Source organism: Rissa tridactyla, chromosome 4 (assembly GCF_028500815.1).
Source record: "Rissa tridactyla isolate bRisTri1 chromosome 4, bRisTri1.patW.cur.20221130, whole genome shotgun sequence".
NCBI classification, from domain to species: Eukaryota; Metazoa; Chordata; class Aves; order Charadriiformes; family Laridae; genus Rissa; species Rissa tridactyla.
Window position 1 is genome coordinate 64,725,160 of NC_071469.1, and position 18,325 is coordinate 64,743,484.

The 18,325-nt window shown below is 40.3% G+C and overlaps 1 protein-coding gene across 1 annotated transcript in view; it reads left to right on the top strand.

Annotated features, from left to right (window-relative positions):
• The window catches only part of KCNH5 (potassium voltage-gated channel subfamily H member 5), a 163,149-nt gene that overhangs the window by 53,924 nt on the left and 90,900 nt on the right, over window positions 1–18,325 (top strand). The window contains exon 7 of the mRNA XM_054199802.1: window positions 7,047–7,476. Coding sequence (XP_054055777.1) covers window positions 7,047–7,476 — 430 coding nt within the window. The remainder of the gene's footprint in view (window positions 1–7,046; window positions 7,477–18,325) is intronic.

Below are 18,325 nucleotides of genomic sequence, written 5' to 3' on the forward strand. Positions count from 1 at the left end.
TCCCTTTTCTTAATCTAAGCAAACTGATCTTGTCTGGAAACCTCATTTGTGAAATTTTATGAAAATTTTCTTGGCCATTCCAGCTGCCTCTCTCTGCACAGTTAAGTTTGAATACATGTTTAGGGCAGAGATGTATGCATTACTCCAGGCGGAGAATTCATCTTTGCTTTGTAATTGGGGTTTGGCTTTTCCTCTGGATGGTGGAAACACTCAACTGATCCATCCTGGAACTGGATTAACCTCTTCTGTGAGTGTAACCCGCTGATTGCTCTGAGTCACTATGGGATTAATCCATATATCCAAATAGTTTTTTTTCTCAGTAATCTTCAGCTAAAAATCTTAATAGTTGTAGAATTTTTTGTTAATTTGTCCGGTAATGGATACCCCAAAACTCTGTATTGTTAAGCTTTATCAAAATTTCCTTTATTCCCACCCCATTATTCTTTGCCCTGACAGTGTATTCCAAAGGTGTGCCATCAGCAGATTTTGTGACCATATAATATTTCTCCTTACTTCTCTAAGAAACCAACAAAATCACCGAGAGTCGCCACTTGTAACCCTTGCTAGGTTTCCTTTTAATGGTCTCTGTTTTCACAAGTTCCTCAGTCACCTTACACCTCTCAATTGTGGTCCATTTTCTCTGTGTTTCCTAATAATTTTGCACTTTGTGTTACTGAAATACTGTATTTCTTTTGTTTGGAAAATGAGGTGTGTTATCAGAGAAAGCTATCAGGAAATCCTGGCTGGATGCCAGCTAACCTAAGCTTAGCAAGCCTATTGCTACACTGATTGCATTTTGATTTATCTCAATGTTTCTAATTACTCTTTCCCTTAATATTTGTTCAGGTAATGTATGTGTTTATTTCCTTCCTCCTTGATGCATTGGCTCTTCTGGAAAACATCAACATCATCTTTGAAAACTAAAGCTGAGAATTAATTTAATTTTTAGCCCAAGCCTGGATTATTTTTACTTCATTGCACCTTGATTACTTTTGTTGTTCTTTTTTTTTCATTTATGAATGTGAAGAATCTTTGGGTATTTGTTTTAATGTTCTCTACACGGAAGAGTTTGTCCTGACATGCGGCAATTCTTGCTTTATCCCTATTCTTTTTACCCTCTAAGGAGTAGCTTTCTGTTGATTATTTTTTTATTTCTTATATACTGTCAGTTCTCTGTTTCTGTTTTCTTCCATTGGGTGATTATTTACACATTTATAACTGATGCCCGGCTTTAAAAGTTTTTCCCCTTCTTTGAGGTACAATGTCTGGATGTTTTGTACCTTTTGACCTAAGGATATTCCAGATGTCCTCTGCTGCCATGCGTGTGGCTTTCCTATCTCTCACAGCCAGTTGTCTTCACTTATTAGTGTCTATAGTTCAATATACTCTCATTTATAATTTACCAGCTCTTGCCCTTCTGAGATGAAGAACCCCAGTCCAGTTTACTTTGTGATTGTTCATTTTTAATGAACTGATTCAATTCCTTCTTCAAGCCAATGGGGACTTCTGCAAAATCCTATCAGTCAGAACCAAATGTAGTGCAGCATCACCTTCTGTGGAGTAATTGGCTATTCAATGAAGAAATAAGCCTGCTATTGCATCTGCAGAAAATCTCAGCCTACTGTTATTAATAGCATTTATTCTCCAAGCTCATATCGAGAAAGATAAGTCTCACATTGTGAGGCAGTGCTCCGTAATATCTATCTCTGTAATAACATAATACAGGTTTGGATGCTGCCCAGATCCGAGCTATCCAGATTTCTAAGGATGGGTTTAATTTCTCCTCCCGTAAGCTGTGTAAGTGATAGGCTTCCGCTCCTTTGTATTCAGTGGGAGGGGAGAGAGAGCTCCAAGAGGTGATTCATCGCATCCCCAGCTGTCTGAGATGGATTGGGTGAATCGCTCTTCTGACATCCCTCTCTCTTCACTCACCAGGGAGGAAAGCTGGACAATTCACATAGAGACTGGAAGGCTGGCCGTAAGGTTGTAGCATTATGTGAGGTGAATACCACCCCAGGAGGATGGTTAGAGCTCATTCATGGTGTGGCGGTGGCTTGTGCAGGTCTGCTCAAGCTCAATTTACATGAAACCATTTTGCTCTTGCACTGATTTAAAGAGCTCAGCCTGGGCTGCAAACTCTTCAGAGGATTTGATCACTTTAATGGCTAGTTTTGCTGAATTAAGGCTGCTGTAATTGCTTGCGTCTAGCAACTGTAAGCATATTAGCTTAAATTTAGCTTACGAAGGTCTGTATATACCGCAGTCACACCTTTGACTGCAGTGGCAATGTGCCCTACAGCATTTCATAGAAAGGATCCCAGCTCTGGTTCTTGGCCACACCATAAATTCTTCAAAACCACAATGTGCTGAACATCAAAACATAGTGAAAAGCTCTTCTTATTTTTCCTCTGACCTTTTCCAAGACAATGGTTTCTGTTAAATGATGCAGTACCAATGCCTGTTTTCAGAGCCGGAAGGATTTCAGTTTTAGAACACATTTAAAATGTATGTTTCATTTTTTTGTTGCGGTTGCATATGTGCCCACAGCTAACAACAAATAAATAAAAAACCATGGAGTGAAATCTAATTGAAAAAGTGCCTAGAGTTAAAAACACATTGTTCCCTAATAGAAAAAAAAAAAATATAAGCACAAATTTACCATTTCAGCATACTGGGATTTAATTTTGAGGTTAAGCAGATTTTAATATATTTATATGGTAGAAAATAATGGCTGGTTTTGGTTCTATTTTACTTTTTTAAACATTTATGCAATGATTTCCTACTGCAGAAAAGACTTATTAGATTAGCAAGTAACCAGCTGATTAAATCTTTTATGTTGTTTACAAAGATGGAGCTCTGCTATTCTGTTGCTCCTTTAGTGTAGAACAGACTCCACTCTCTCCTTCCTGGTTTAGGAGGACATCTCTGGCACTCACACTAACTTGAATGATTTGCTGCACTTGTTAACCTTCATTTTCCTTTGGTGACAGCGTTCCCTTTATCCTCTTGCATGTTTGGCTGTCGACCCCTGTATAACATGACTTTGATAGCTTCATCCTTTCTATTGCCTGGCTTATCAGGGATTCATTAAGCGCAAGAGAACTGAGCTCCCTGTTCTTGCTTGAGGTGAAGAGGTCTGTTCCCACGGCGTGCATCGCAATTGCCAGGAAACCTCTTTCTCAGCCTTGTGGTCAGAAGAGTTTAGCCAGATGCAGATACACAGCTTAGACACTTCTTTCATCCTGGAATACTGAAGTTTGACAATGTGGTAACATCGAGGGGCTGAAGTGACAAGATTCAGGTAATTTTAATAGGAAGGAGTGATCCCTCTGCATTTCAGACTGAGTGCTGTCATCACTTGTGCCTCCACTATCAAACTGAATTTCCTTTCTTAGTATATCAAGAGAATTTGAGAACACAGACTTTGCAAGGTGCTTATGTCAAAAAACTTGGGCTTTGTTTAATCATGAATGGCTAATTTAATTCCAAAGTTGAACATCCATTCCTCAAAAATGTCTTTCTGGATAACTTTTATCATGGCGTCAGCTATCTGATTAATAGAAATGGTGGTGCAAAAGGGGCTGGTTCAGAGCTACTGCATGTGTCCTCTCCTGGTCTAGTGGCCTTAAAAGTCACTGGGAGAGTCTCCTGTGACTCACAGTTGTAACGCTGAAGTCAATGATGTATATCAGAACGGAATTTGGTTCGAAACTTGACACACAAAATGCAATTCTGGAGTAGGTGGTTTTTCAGTTAAAAGATTTCTACAGCTGAGATGATTGAAGAGGAGCAATCCTCATCTGATTAAGGCATGATGAAATGAGTTACACAAAACCTCAAGGGGCAGGATTGGATGGTTTATAAGATAATGAGGTATTCTCAGTCAGAGAGCACAGACCAACAGATATTACAGACAATTGGCCCGCCTGACTAAATACGGCAATAGAGTAACAAATGCTCCTCCCAGAAGGTTGGATCCTCAGTATTAAAAACGTGCGTTACTTACACGATGCTAGTGCCAGACGGGATTACCTGCTCTATTCAAGGTTTCTAATCACCTCTCTGTTCCTTGCGTGCTGAGGTTACTTCAGGTAGAGCAGATGCTCATCCTTTAGTAGAAGGGTTTACAAATATTCATTATGGAGCACAAATGCAGTTAAAAGAAAAATTAAATTAAAGGCAGCCAGCAATCAGTTGCGTTTAGAATGCTGAATTTCTGAATAGCCCAAACTTAATTCAAGGCAGTTAGTCTTTCACATTAATATCCACCAAAGAGATCACTGCTGAATCTTAGGCAGAGCTTTGTGTATTAACAATTGTGCTTTACTGTCAAGCAAGTTTTAAGTATAAAGGTACCAGCTCGACCCAACCAGTACTTAAACAGCGCAATGCATCACATGTTAATTTAGTACGTGGTTAATTGCACTTTCCTAGGTAGTGTTTTATGGACTAGGCTTTTAAATCTTCCAATATTGTCTTTATATTTTGCAAGATTAGACAGGAAATGGGAATGCTCAATAAATAAATCTGGGATTTTTTGGCCTTAAAGTAGTGGGTCAAACTGAACTGGCTTTAAGACTTAGAGTGAAATTTACTTAAATGAATTACTCTTTGGAAAGAATACATTTCAATGTCGGCTAAAATGACACATTTCTTTTTGTTTTATGCATAAGAGATGCGATTGTTATCTGTGCTTAGGAAAAAAAAATAATCACAGTGCAAACTTTCTCCCAGACTTTTAAATAAATGCTGTCCTTTTATATTAGTTGTACAACTGCTAAGCTGTCCTTGTAACTTACAGAGATGATGTAATATGGATGGAGGATGGAATGTCAGACTGTAAACTCTCCTGATCAAGGGCTGACTTTTGGTTTCGGTTTGTGCAGTAGAAGGTGCAGTGTCAGCCTTGCCACTGGGGTGAACTTAAGCTACTGCGTGCAAAAAGGGGACTCCCAAGTTTAGATTCCAGGTCTCTTAACTCCTTTCCTAGCTTTAATCTTGGTAATGAACAGCTACTCTTTAAGTAAAGTGGAAATAATGTGTATCTCCTTGACCAACACAATAGGACCCAATCCTACAAAAAAACATGCTGTTTTCTCCCTCTGATTTCACAGCAAGTTGTAAACTTTCAGAATTAGGGTTGATTCGCCGAAACACACTGAAGATTAATTTCGTGAAATACACTTTGAAACTACTCTGTAGTTTTCTTTTTTAATGTAGATACTGTTTCTGTGGGGTGTGACCCTCATTCAGCAGTCCATTGACCCCAGTCCTTTGTGTAATGAACATTGTAAGGGGCTTCCCAGTTTATTGGACAGGTTGGCTGTTCGGAGTGCCTCACAGACATATAACCCAAAGCCAATAAGTAGATATACGTTTAGATGGAAAGAAGAATGATAAACTAGATCCGTGTCCTGTGTAAATGCAAAATACAGAAATCAAAATGGGAAAATTCCACTTCCCCCCATGGTATTAGTCATCATGAGAGCTTGAATGCAAATATAGAACTTCAATTTATTAAGGATTTGGGGATCTGAAACAAATTCCAACAGGATTTGAAAAACATACAAGAACTTTGTCGAACAGATTACATCTGGAAATACCAGATGTATGTTACCCTTCAAACGTTAGTTGTGAAAAGAAACAGAGGTGCAAAAGAGATGAATGTTTTTTTGGTATGGAAAACTCCAGAAACTCTAGTCTTTTACTGTTTGATAATATAATTAGCCAGTGTTTTGACTAGACTGATTTGATAATGATGCATAGAAAAGGGCAATTTAGTCTTGGCACAGTAACTAGGAATGTTTGCCTCATTGCTTTCTATGTCTTAATTTCTACTTTAAATTAAATGTCTTCAGCTTCTGAATGTTTTATATTAGAAACCTTCCTTTACAAACCTTCTATTTTGAGCCACTAATTAATTTAATGCACGAGTTAGGTATATCATGGGATTGCAATAGATCAGGAACATATTTTTCTTCTCTTTTTGCATCTATAAACTCTATTAAAATACATGCAAACCATTTGTGCATTGAGGAGGACATACACATTTCTTGTTCCCTCTCAGATGTTTCTATTAACTTTTTGATGGTCCCTGTGCTTCTATTCCCTAAGTAATTGTACTTCCATTTATTTGTACTTCATTTATCTTGCGTGAAAAAAAACCACAGCAGAAATACTTGCTTTAGGAAAGTATCTGCAATGTCTGTTGACTGGAAAGGAAGTTAACCCTATATGCAAAGGCACATGGTTTTCTTGCTAGTGCCTTGTGGTCTTTATTACCCTCACTCAGAAAGGTGACGTGCCCACAGTTGTTAGTTCCATGTTCAGTCAGTGAGGCTTCTTATAAATAACAAAATATCCAGAGTTACATTAGCTGCGGTGAAGGATAATATGCGGTGGAGATTGTTGGGCTAGAGGAAGTTACACAGGTACTCTCTGGTGGAAGAGAGGAACAACAGGCTGATTTCTCTGTGGTCACCCATTGCAATTACTTTCTGACGTTTCTCTTGAGCATCTTAATGCTGAGGGTTGTTGAAGTAGGTTGACCCCCGTTTTGGCCAGAATAGCAATCCTCTGCTTGGATTTAATAGAATACTGTTCTCTGAGAAGATTTGAGAAGACTCCACTTGGATGGTGTAGTTCCGTCTGTGACTGCACTTCCACCATGTTTGACCTCCTTGAGGTCAAAGCAGAATCTCCCATTTACTTCAAACTGGCAAAGTATTGAATCACTCCTTTTTGTAATAAACATGCCATTTCTCACTTTGGATTCCACAGAACTATTCTGTTACTTGGCAAAACTGAGCTTGAACGAAGTAATTTGTCCAGCAAACGTGGATAACTTGAGTGCCAAACTTGATTTACCTTGATGAGGACAAACGTAACGGAGGGAGAGGAGGGTTCGGTCTTGTATTCTGTCATCTGAGGCATGGAAAAAAAAAATGTATAGAAAGATTTAAAGCAGATGCAGGAATCGCTGTACAGCCTTTTCTGCTAACCAGCAGGATATTTCAGATGAAATAATGATTTTTATTCTTTTCTAGGGGATCAGTAGCCTCTTCAGTTCCTTAAAAGTGGTGCGTCTTCTACGACTCGGTCGAGTTGCCAGGAAGTTGGACCATTATCTGGAATATGGTGCTGCTGTACTGGTGCTGTTGGTGTGTGTGTTTGGACTGGTGGCCCACTGGCTAGCCTGCATATGGTACAGCATCGGGGACTATGAAGTTATAGATGAAGTCACTAATACAATCAAAACAGATAGCTGGCTCTACCAGTTGGCACTGAGTATCGGGACACCATATCGATATAACACCACTGGCTCAGGGCAGTGGGAAGGAGGACCCAGTAAAGACTCCTTGTACATATCCTCTCTCTACTTTACCATGACAAGCCTTACAACGATAGGATTTGGAAACATAGCACCAACCACTGACGGAGAGAAGATCTTTTCGGTGGCCATGATGATGGTTGGCTGTAAGTAGAATTTGATTTTATTGTGTTTAAGCAAAAAGTAGTTTTGTAGCTAGTATGACGGTTGCATAGCACGCTTGCTGTACGCTTTCTTGACATCCTAAAAAATCCGAAGTGCCTGTAAATAATCATGAAATGAACTTGGAATTATTGAAAACGGGAATTGAAATTGTGTAGTTGCTGTAGCTTTTAAATTGCTTGCGATACTAAGTGTAGTACATCCATAAGTGTGCCTGATGACAATTTTATATTGAATTCAGGGCCTTTTCTCTACGCTTTACAGATAGCTTTGATTGTGTTTGAAAGGTCTTGGCTGGAATTTGGTTAAAAGTTACAGTGTATATTCACATTCAAGTAGTCTGACTGAGTTTTGCTTATAAACTTGTACAGGCTTGGAAACGTTTGAAGTGGTTTTAGCCAATTCTTGAAACATTTAGTGGTTCCATAAAGTGATTGTGTACTTCATGGTACTGGTTTGACTTACAAGAAGTTCTGATTTTATCTCCTGAATGTGGTGACCTTTGTCACCAGCAAAGCTAGAAGCAAAGGAAATTGTAGGACATTATATTGCACCTTTTCTCTGCTTCCTGCTGTTTCACAGCGCCGCTGAAACAGTCTAAAACCAATAGCGGTAAGGCACGTTTCTGATTTCACGCGCTGCCAAGGTTAGACCCCCGAGCAGCTCTCCAGGTTAACAAAAATCCTCACAATGTAGTAAAGACTGTTGAAAATGTTCATGTGATTTGGAAGAATTATTTTTCTGTTAAACAAATAATTCTTGGTATTTCTCTGATGCCTTCTGTTTTCTGAGCTCCATACAAACACTAAGCAATTATGTAACAAGAGAGCAAACAAAACCTTTTGAAAATAAGATCTGCATAACCTCTCTGATAATTATCTCGGCTAACACTTTGAGCTCATCTCACAGAAATACTGAACTATAAAAAGGAAGTTTTCTTGCTATAGTCTTTCTAGATCTTTAGAAGATTAAAGCCATTTGTTTGGAGATTTTTAATGCTTTTTAAAAGAAGAGGTTGCAGTTTTAGGACTCTGCTTGCAGCGTGGTGCAATGAAATTTCTGCTGAACAGCATCTTTACATGATGGGTTGATGTGTTTCGAAACATTTTGAAGTCCATAAAAAGCAAATGCCCAAGCTAGTGCATTAATGAGCTATTGCAGCTAGGCCGTAGAAAACCTGTAGGTGTTGATAAGCCATTTGTTGAAGCTGCTTTGTGGTATTTACAGAAGGCTGAGGATTTGAAGAATAAAGTGGATGTAGAACATTTTAAATATTGTAATATTTACTTCCCTTGTCTTTTGTGGGCACTTCTGTTGCCTGCAGGGGAGGGTCCCACAGAAGGAAATAAGCAGCCATGGTAAATGATTTAGGGTGGGGTGGAGCCATAAAACCATAATGAATAATGATAATAATATTGATAGCAATAACAAAATAAATTCCTGGCCTCAGTAAGTGAAAAGGAAACGGAGCTTGTAACCTGCTTTGTATTTGTTCTGGGTGGATTGTACTCTCGCGTTTTCATCTCTGAAACACACATTAAAGATGTGGAGTACACGTAGCAGTATAAAAGTTGACATTTACAACAATCTACGTAGGTGCCACTGGCTGATTAACAGTTTTCATAAGTGTTACCCAGAAAATTATTAAAGGTACATGTCAAGTGTATAAGTGGTACCTGTAAGCTTAGTAGTTGGAAAACCATGAGTAGGTTTATAGGCTTTTGGGCAAAGTCAAAAGTAGAATCTATAATTTAAGAAGCATGGAAAAAGGACAGTTAAATTGCTTATTGCATAAAAATAGTGCCATCTCAATAAATGTGGCTTCTCTTGTGAGTCGGATGAGGAGCACTATGGCATCCAGGAAGGCTACAGACAGAAGAAACCTTCTTTTTAGATTATTTCCAAGTACAAAAATGCTCAGTTACGATCAAATGGTTGAATCTTTTGCAAACGTATCAATGAAGATTTGAAGATTTTTCAACTTGTGCACATCAGTATGATAACTGCTTCTGAAATCTAAAGGAGTTGCTTGGTTGGTTGAATACTGGTTCGAAAAATATGCCGACTTCCAAATATATACTGGTCATGGGCTTTATACTTGCACTATTTGTGCAAAGAGATCAGATCTGCAGGATTGTATAAACGTGCTTCAGTGCCAGCTGCTGAAAACACGACAGTTGACACCAAAATGGGACAGGAAGGCACAACAAATAGCTGATGGAAAATGCAATTTCTCAGGCAATCAAAGTAGCCAGTGAGCTTGGGAAGAGGATTTGGCCCCAAGAAAAGGTGTAAAAAAGAACTGAAAATTAGTCAAGTTGCTTTCAAAGCAAGATGTTTCAGGGTTTGTTTTTTTTTTTTGAACAGTGTTTTGAGATAAACACTCAGCAAAATTCAATTACAGTTCAATCAATAAAGAACTCTGGTCCCTGAACTGACTCCCGTTACAAGCAGAGACAGACTGTGAAATACCTTTGGTAGTTTTCCTGAAGAAGTTTGCTAATACCAATAGTTGATATTGGCAGCGGCGTCTTTTCTAAGAGACTGTGCCAAATAAATGTCTCAAACTTAGCACTGGAATCGGAGATAGTAATTCATCACAACCCCAGCTGCCTACTCGTGCAAACTGCAGATATGAAAGAAAATCTTCACTGCGTTGTCAGCTAGCAGCGGCTTGTTCTGCAAGCCCCAAGTTTCCTATTCGCGCTGGCAAAGTTATCAGGACCCGGGAGGAGTATTTGGAGAGATTTGCAAATCCTTCTGGTGGGCAGGATTGCAAAACGGTGTACTTGTCAAAAATAGCCAAATTAAAATTCTGTAGCTGCTGATAAAGCATTGCTTGGTGCGGGGCGGTGGCGGGGGAAACCCAGATGAATGGGGATGCTTTTCAGTTTGATTGGCAGTTTGTCACTTGGTTGTTCACTGAGGACAGAATCAGGTGGGATGTTTAGACAGAAATACATCACCTGTCTTGCAGGAAAGGGAGATTTGAATAACTTAACCTCATCTTGTGGAGCTTACTTCAGATTTCATTTTGCCTCACTTGCTTTTTCTTGGTGTCCAGGGCTGTTCAGCAATATTTTTTCTGTTGCTTCCTGTCACTTGAAAAGCTAAAAATAGCAAACATAAAGCATCCTCTGACAAGGGAGCAAGGTTTTTACAAGGGTTAATGTCTAAATACCTATTCTGCATTTGCTGCCTAGAGTTGCTGAATATGCACTGAAAACCTGATTTTTGTAGCTCCTTTTGTGTTGATATAGGTCATTTCGTCCCCTCTCGGCACAGAACAGAACAAATAGATAGGTCCGTCGGATCCTTTGAATGGACCAGGAATTGTTTATCATTCAGGAAGGACCATTCTTGCAAACCTCCCGTTGTCTCCTCTCAGCTCACAGCCTCTGGCAAGAAACTTGGCCTCTGTTGCTGCGTGTTGCTGTAGCTCAGTCCACAGGCAGATTTTAGGCTTCTGCAGCGCAGCCGTGGACGTAGATGTAAAACTAACTGGTTTCGTGCCTTTCGCAAAAAGGAATGTATTAAAAAAGACGCCAGGAAGATACTTCTGGTTTGTACACCATTACTATCTTGCGACTCAGCACAGCCAGGACTTCAGCGACCAGAAAGTCTGTAAAAGGGAAAAGGCGTTTTGGGGGAAGTGGAAATATGGCAGGGCAAAACAGTTTGCAGAATTCAGGAGAGAATTGTTGTTGAAGAAACAAGTGTGAGTGTTTAAACGACAGGTTTGTGTAGTGCTGTATGCCTTCTTCCCTCCTGTGCTTCCACTGGGAGAAAAGTGGCCAGCTTTCCAGCTGGAAACTCAAAAGGTCTCTGATACACTTCTGTACGCTGCTTCTGTAACCTGGAGCAACCGGTTTGCCCCCGTCCATGTGCAGGACACAGAGCAGATTGCAGGGTCTGTCTAGCCCCATAAACATGTCATTTACTTGAGTTTATTTGTCCAGCTGAGTGGGCCCAGCCCAACGCATACTTCATCTAATCAATAACAGAAATCCAGTACATACCACTGGTCGCTGACATGCTCTGATGGTCCTTGCTGCAAGGGAAGGTCGGAACAAGATACTGAAGGTCGGAGTGTCAATGAACATTAAATACTTCACTGTTTCTCAGGATGTGAAAGTCCCAGAAGAATCTCTTAGTCATCCATCGGTCCCCAGAGGAGCAGATAAAGAGTGCTTTGTTGTTCTTGCGTTAGGGAGATACTTGTATCTCATATACATAGCTTGCTTTTTCTTCTATTTACTTCCAGATTTATGGGGAGGTGGTTGTCGGGGAGATACTATTTTTTGATGACTGATTTTAAATTATGATGAAGACAGGCTTGTTAATTCAAATTGGTTTTGTGTATGAGCAGAAGGATTTGTGGTGATTGTACAAGGTACCTTGTCTCAAAAATTGGTCACTTCTGCCAGCTATTGGAGCAATTTCTAGACAGCTTCTTCCAAAACTCAGTTTTCTAATTTCATGGCTGGAGATGCAGACTTCTTGTTTTCATCTTAAAAATAACCAGGATGATGATTTACAGGCTGGAAAAGAAAACAGACGCGATTGCTGTCGTTTTGATCCCAAGTTGTTATTGTTCAGGGAGAGCTGATGAAGGAGAACGTGGGTGGGTTTCTCTTGATACCCTGCTCTGCTTATAATCTCACTAAACAGAGAGAATAGGACATGCTCTTTCCTATTGAGATCAGGTGAGGCGCTCTCCTCCTAGCCACTTCTGGTTCGAAAACCTCCGGTATCGGGCGAACGATGCTGAAAGGCTGGGTTGCCCCTTGCTGCTGCTCAGCTCTTGTTTTGGAGTTGTGACACGGACTGCCGCGGACTGTCAGTCATCTCACCCTCACCACTGATCTGCCAAAACCTAATTCATTATTCAAGCGGGTTCTCTCATTGTTCAAGTAACATTCGTCAGTTCCCTGCCAATATATGGTAGTTAGCCACTTGAGTGCTGTTTGTATGAATCATGGAGGTTTATCTAGTAAATTTGTTAAGCGGTGGCTAAGCCCACGCACTGACACAACAGTGTATAATTGTAGGAAAGCACTTGTCTGGCAGAATTCCAGACAAGCAATCCCAAGAGTCCATAGGATTTAATTTTTGATCCTGAGGAAAATGTATGTGTAAGATAGCACCTTCTAGCAAAAATCGTTGCCAGTAACATAGATTAAATCATGTTTTTCACAGCAACAGATAGTAACGTGAGAAGGCCTTACCTCTGTAGGAATTCATAGGCTTGAGTGTTTAGCTATGGTTGAAATCCAGCTCTGCTCTGAGGACGTCCTACAAAAGTCAGTCCTGTGTAAGGGCATATTTGTTTCCTGCAGAGATGTGGGAGCTGGGAGAGACACGGCTCTGCACCACCCGTCCAGGGGCCGCAGAAGGGTTTGACCTCTTCAGCAGCAGAGAACTTGTGCCAATTTTTGCACTGCTCCTTACAGTTTCTTAAAGCGTGGGTCAGTAGGGGGAAATGTATCTCTTTGAACAAAAGTGTGGCCCCGCTGGCGAGCTCTTAATTGCTTCAGCCAAGTACAGGTGTAACCCCCAAACTGTGTTTGGCAAGTGGGGTGCAGGATGCTCTCACAGCAATCGGTGTGAAGTGGCTGGAGAGCTGGGTGACAGCCTGCGGCCCCTGTAGCGATCCTGTGCAGGTTATTGCCGGGTTGGACTTCGCAGGGTTTTGATAGTCCTGTCGTATTTGCCTCAGTGAAGGAGGGATGAAACAGCTTTTCTCTTCTTCATACTCTTCTACATTGTACAATGTGAATCTACTACATAGTTTGGCTATGCCCTGATCGAGGCTACTGAGAGGAGGGCACAAGGGTGCTTCCAAGCTAGGAGCTCTTCTGTGTGCAGCTGCTTCCCTCTTGCTCCTCTGCACAAGCATACATCCACGTGGAAAGGCTGCAGACTCAGCTGTGTGTTAATAACTACGCCTCAAAGACAGAGCATTTTATTTAGGGGTGGTGGAAATTGCCTGAAGGAGATCATTAGTTTCTAATTGTACTTCTGAGAGTTGTAGGGCTAATGGAGGAGGAGGTGCTGATGTGGGGACTGCCTTGCAGTAAAGAACTGCTTGACCCAGAGTGGTTTTAAACATTGAGACAGGGTGACAAGGGTTTTCCCAGAAGGGCTGATTTGGGTGTATTTCTAGCTGTCTTGCTCTGGGCAGGTTGGCATTTGGCCTCATCACCAATATGCTGCTGGATACCAGAAGTAAAGCTGTGCGTCACTCCTACCTCTTGTCTTTGGAGTGTATCTTGATATTTCAGATCTTGAAGAAAGGTTCTCAAAAGGTGGCAGGACACCTAGAAGACTAGGGGTAAAGATTTCTGCACAACTAAGTCAGTGATAGAAGTTAGAAGTGAAACAGGATAAATTTAGTAGTTTAGTATTTCAGGTGAGGCAATGAGAAAGGTGGTAAATTCTTTAAGATCCAAATCAAGAGAGAGTAAAACTGTTTATTCACATTTACCCATCAGCACGAACAAAAGTGACACAGAAAGTTAGATGAAGTTGCCTTGCAAGTGGAAATTTCCCCTTTTGAGTGCCATTGAAAAAGATTTTTGACACTTTTAGACTGCTGAACCAAGTGATACCAGCTCTATAAAGCAAGGATATAAAGATTTTTCTGTGATATCTTTTAATTATTAGCAATCTCAGTTGTGTCTCACAGCTGGAGCAGATGAAGTGTTTCCAGGCAAGGTGTTGGTCTCAGCGCAGCAGACCGAAATCGGCAATCTTAATATTCTCAGAACAGCTGCGTGGAAAAGGCTTAGAGTATAAACGTATCGGTAGCTACAGTAAAAAACAAGTCACTCTTAGGGAGTAAAAGATGCAGCATCATCCACTTTTTCATGAAACTTCAGTCTAAGGCTGAGATTGGTGCGGATACAACAAGGGTAATTGGCAGAAGCACCATGGGGGACACGTGTGCCTTGTTTTGCTTTAACTCTGAGATGGCAGTAGATTTTTAGATATTCAGGTTCTAGTTCATAGCAAAAACATGTGTCTTTATATAAAGAACTTTAAAACTGTAAAATAGCCTCCTTGGGAATTTTTTTTGCAAGGTTATAGCTAGCATGTGTTTGTATAAGCTTTACTTTTATTATCATTGGCTTGATATGTTTAAATGAATTTATGGTATCAAGAGAGATGGGGCAGTGAGTGAGAGAGGTAAGAATGAAGACAGAAATGTTATTTCATGCTATTGAGCTATGTTATTTAAAACAACTGAAAATTGCTATTAAATAAATGATATGTAAAAGTGGAAAATCAACCTTTACATAGTGTTCTTGCTCACACACAGTGCAAGCACCCACCTCAAAGGGTCCCAGAGGGATTATCAGGTTGTCCCAGATTACTCATAACATCTCTCAGGAAGCAAAAAGTTTGAATTAATCCAACTAGATCAGCAAATATATCCGACTAGCTCACAACACAGCGCGGCTTTATAGCATATTGTGCTAGAGGGATAAACACATCTTAGATAAAAGATAGCCCCCGAGGTACAGCACTTGGATGGAAGGGGCTTGGGAGATCGTTTGTGATTTTCTGTTCTGAAGTTTCAGAAAGCCAAGTGAGTGATCTAGGCGTGCGTCTGCACAGAGATCCTTTGAAATCTGCAGGGCTTAATTTTGTATACTCATGAGGTAATACCTGTGTGTGGTTGACAAAAAAAAAAGGGCCAGTTACCCAGGTAGATCCTGCCTGATTTCAGTGGAGCTGTTCTCCGCAGCAGGCACTGCTCTTCAGTGGGTAAACCAGGTATTTTCTGTTAAATCTCCTTAATATTGGCCTGGCTTTACTTGTAGGCAAGCGCTATGGTTTATCAACCAAAGTGTACAGAAAGCTGTTAGGATGGGCAGTGGAGTGAGGAGACAAATTGTTTTGGGAAGTGTCCTGTTGTAGAAAAATTGAATCATAGCAGTGAATCAGGCCTTAAAATATTATTTTTTCAGGTCGATCAAGAGATTTCCTTGCCTAAATTTTGTTAGGTTGAATTTGAGAACTGAAAAACTGTGTGACATTGTTGCACATCCAGAGAGGCTGGTAGAGTTGGGGTTTTTGTGGTGTTTTGGTTTTGTTTTGTTTTGTTTTTTTTTTTTTTTTTGGTAAAAGAAATAGAAGGCCTAAATCTCTGGGAGGTTTCATTATTGCATTGCTGCCTGTGGTATGGTACTAACAGATATCAGGTAGTTGGACAAAAGATGACAGATACTAGTTCTTGGTTTCTTATTGCTTCATTTCGGTAGGTCTGTAGTAGTACAATCTCATGTTCCTCTTGAAAATACTAAGAGCACTGAAAACTGAACCTGTGCATCTCTCGTCTTCATTTAGCTTTCCTGCAGCTTTTTCTGCAAGAACCTTGATAGAATCAGGAAAAATTTTCTGCTGGTGGAAGCATATCCTACGTGGGAGTATGACTGGGGGTTCCTCCTTAAAGAGCTTTACCCCTTTCCCTTAAATCTGGAGGAAGGACAGGATGGCATCCAAAATGGCATCTCTCCGCTGGGTACCTGCTGTGCATCCCTGCCAGTGCTGAGTCAAAAAAAAAATCCAGTTGTGCTTCAGTAGGAATATTTTGGTCGTGAATGATCAAAACCAGTTTTCTTCCACTGGCCAGCAGCCAGCATGGATTTGTCAAGATGAGTTCATGGCAAATTAATCTGATTTCTTTCTTTGACAACATAACTGCCTGGTGAATAAGGGGAATTTAGTAGATACAATATATCTGAACTTTTTAAAAGGCTTCTGACGCTTCTGACAGTGGTCTCATAGCAAACGAGTGAAAGATTTTCTCAACACAGTCATAACAAAGTTGGCGATAACTGATTGAAAAATCTCTCTCAAAAAGTAATCAAGGGCTTCACTGTCAAACCTGTAAGCAATTGCCAGGGAAGTCTTTGCCCTGCGTGTGATTTTATTCAACACTTTCATTAGCAGAGTTGAGTGACAGAACAGAGAGTACATCAGGAGAGTTATGGGAAGGGCTGCAAGTGGTTTAGATGACAGCATCAGAATCCGTAATGATCCTGATAAATTGGAAAGGCGGCCCGAAATCAGCAAGGTGAATGTCAATAAAGGCAAGTGCAATGCACCATGTGTAAAGAGGGCAAATCAAATGTGTAAGCGCAGTATAGGGAATAACTGGCTCTGCTGCTGTGAGGCTGGAGAGGATCTTGGAGGAAAAGAGAGGGGGAAAGTGACAGGCAACCGCAGACTGAATGTAACACAACAGTGGGCTAAAAGTTGTAAATCTCACTCTGGAAATTATCAGGAGCAATGTCATAGGCAAGCTGAAGAAGGCATTTACTCTGCTGGGGTTAGAACTAGTGAGACTTTTTTTTTTTTTTTTTTTTGATACGGGGCTTTTTTTTTGATACAGTTGTGGACCACCTGGTGAGAGAAGAGATCAATAAAAATCTGTTGTAAGACAGGATCTCCGGGGAACAGTTGGAGGAACTGCCTTTGGTTTAGGCTGATGCAAGCTCAAGGGGAACATGAAGATTGACTTCTACCATGGAAAGAAAGCGTGCTTGAAAGGGGAAAAAAAAGTTGGTCCTCTGTGTTTTTTGAAGGGCAGTCAGGTTCCAGGCCATGGGCAAACCCACAGCCAGGTTTGGTAGACTCCAGTTCATCAATGTGTATCTGTCAGGCTTGCTCTAGGTATCCTTGCTCCTGCCTCATATGGCAGTTGGACCAGGCGATCCCTTGAGGTCCCTCCCAACCCTACATCTCTCCGATGTTGCAGGGAGAATAAGGTACTAGCAAAGCTTGCTTTCTGTAGATGCTTGGCCATCCTTTAACATGTACTGATGTTTTATGGTCCGTGGTGTAGCTGGGTGCATGTTTGCACTGCATATTCATCCTATATCACTTCCATATTTGAACTGTAAAATGTACGTGCCCATGCTGGTATACAGTCATCCTGGGGAAGTTCAGCTCCCCGTGGAAATGCTGTTATCATCCAAATCGTGCAAGGCTTTGAGAGATGAATGGGGGTGTCCAACACTAAAACAAAGCTTTAGTGGGATTTTTTCTGAAGTACAAGCACTGCATGGTAGCGTTCGTATTCTCTAACATATTTGGAAAGCATTGTCTGGAGCTGATGAATCTTGATTCAATTATTTATGGAAGAAGAACCTGTTCTCACTGTGGATCTGAATCAAGTCCATCTGCAGGAAACAGCAGGAAATTAATTTCAGTAGAGGAGTTTGACTTTTTTTGGCTTTAAAAGTTTTTGTTACTGAAATACAGTTCTCGGCTAAATGTTGTTTCCTCAGTGTTTTCATTAGGACTTTTTCATTAAGAAAATAAAGACTTACACTAAAGAAAGAGAAAATATTAATTGTATCTTGGAAATTTTATTTTCCCCCTCTTTTTTCCTGTCTTTATTGCTTTAAAATAATTTTTTTAAAAATTCCGCATCTTTTGGTATTACCCACTGGAAGAATATTAGAAAGATGGAAGTAGAATCTTCCTTAAAGAGCGAGAGAAAAGATAATTTGGGGCAATTTTCTAATTTTTGACAATTTCTCTCATTTTCCAGGGGAAACTAAGAAAGCAGGTAAAGGGAAAAAGGCCAGCAGATAGAAAAAGATATTTTTTAAAAGTTGAAAGATTAATGAGCAGTTATCTTATTTTGTCTACATTTTTGTTGCATAACAACATGAAGGATTTTCTAATAGGGCAGCATATTTAATTTCTTCTAAAGTATGTCACGAAAATGAAAGCGTATTTCAAAGCTCTATTGTGAAGCATAATCAGAATTGAAATAAGATGAAGTTGATGGAAAAGTGGTTATAAATATCTGCCATT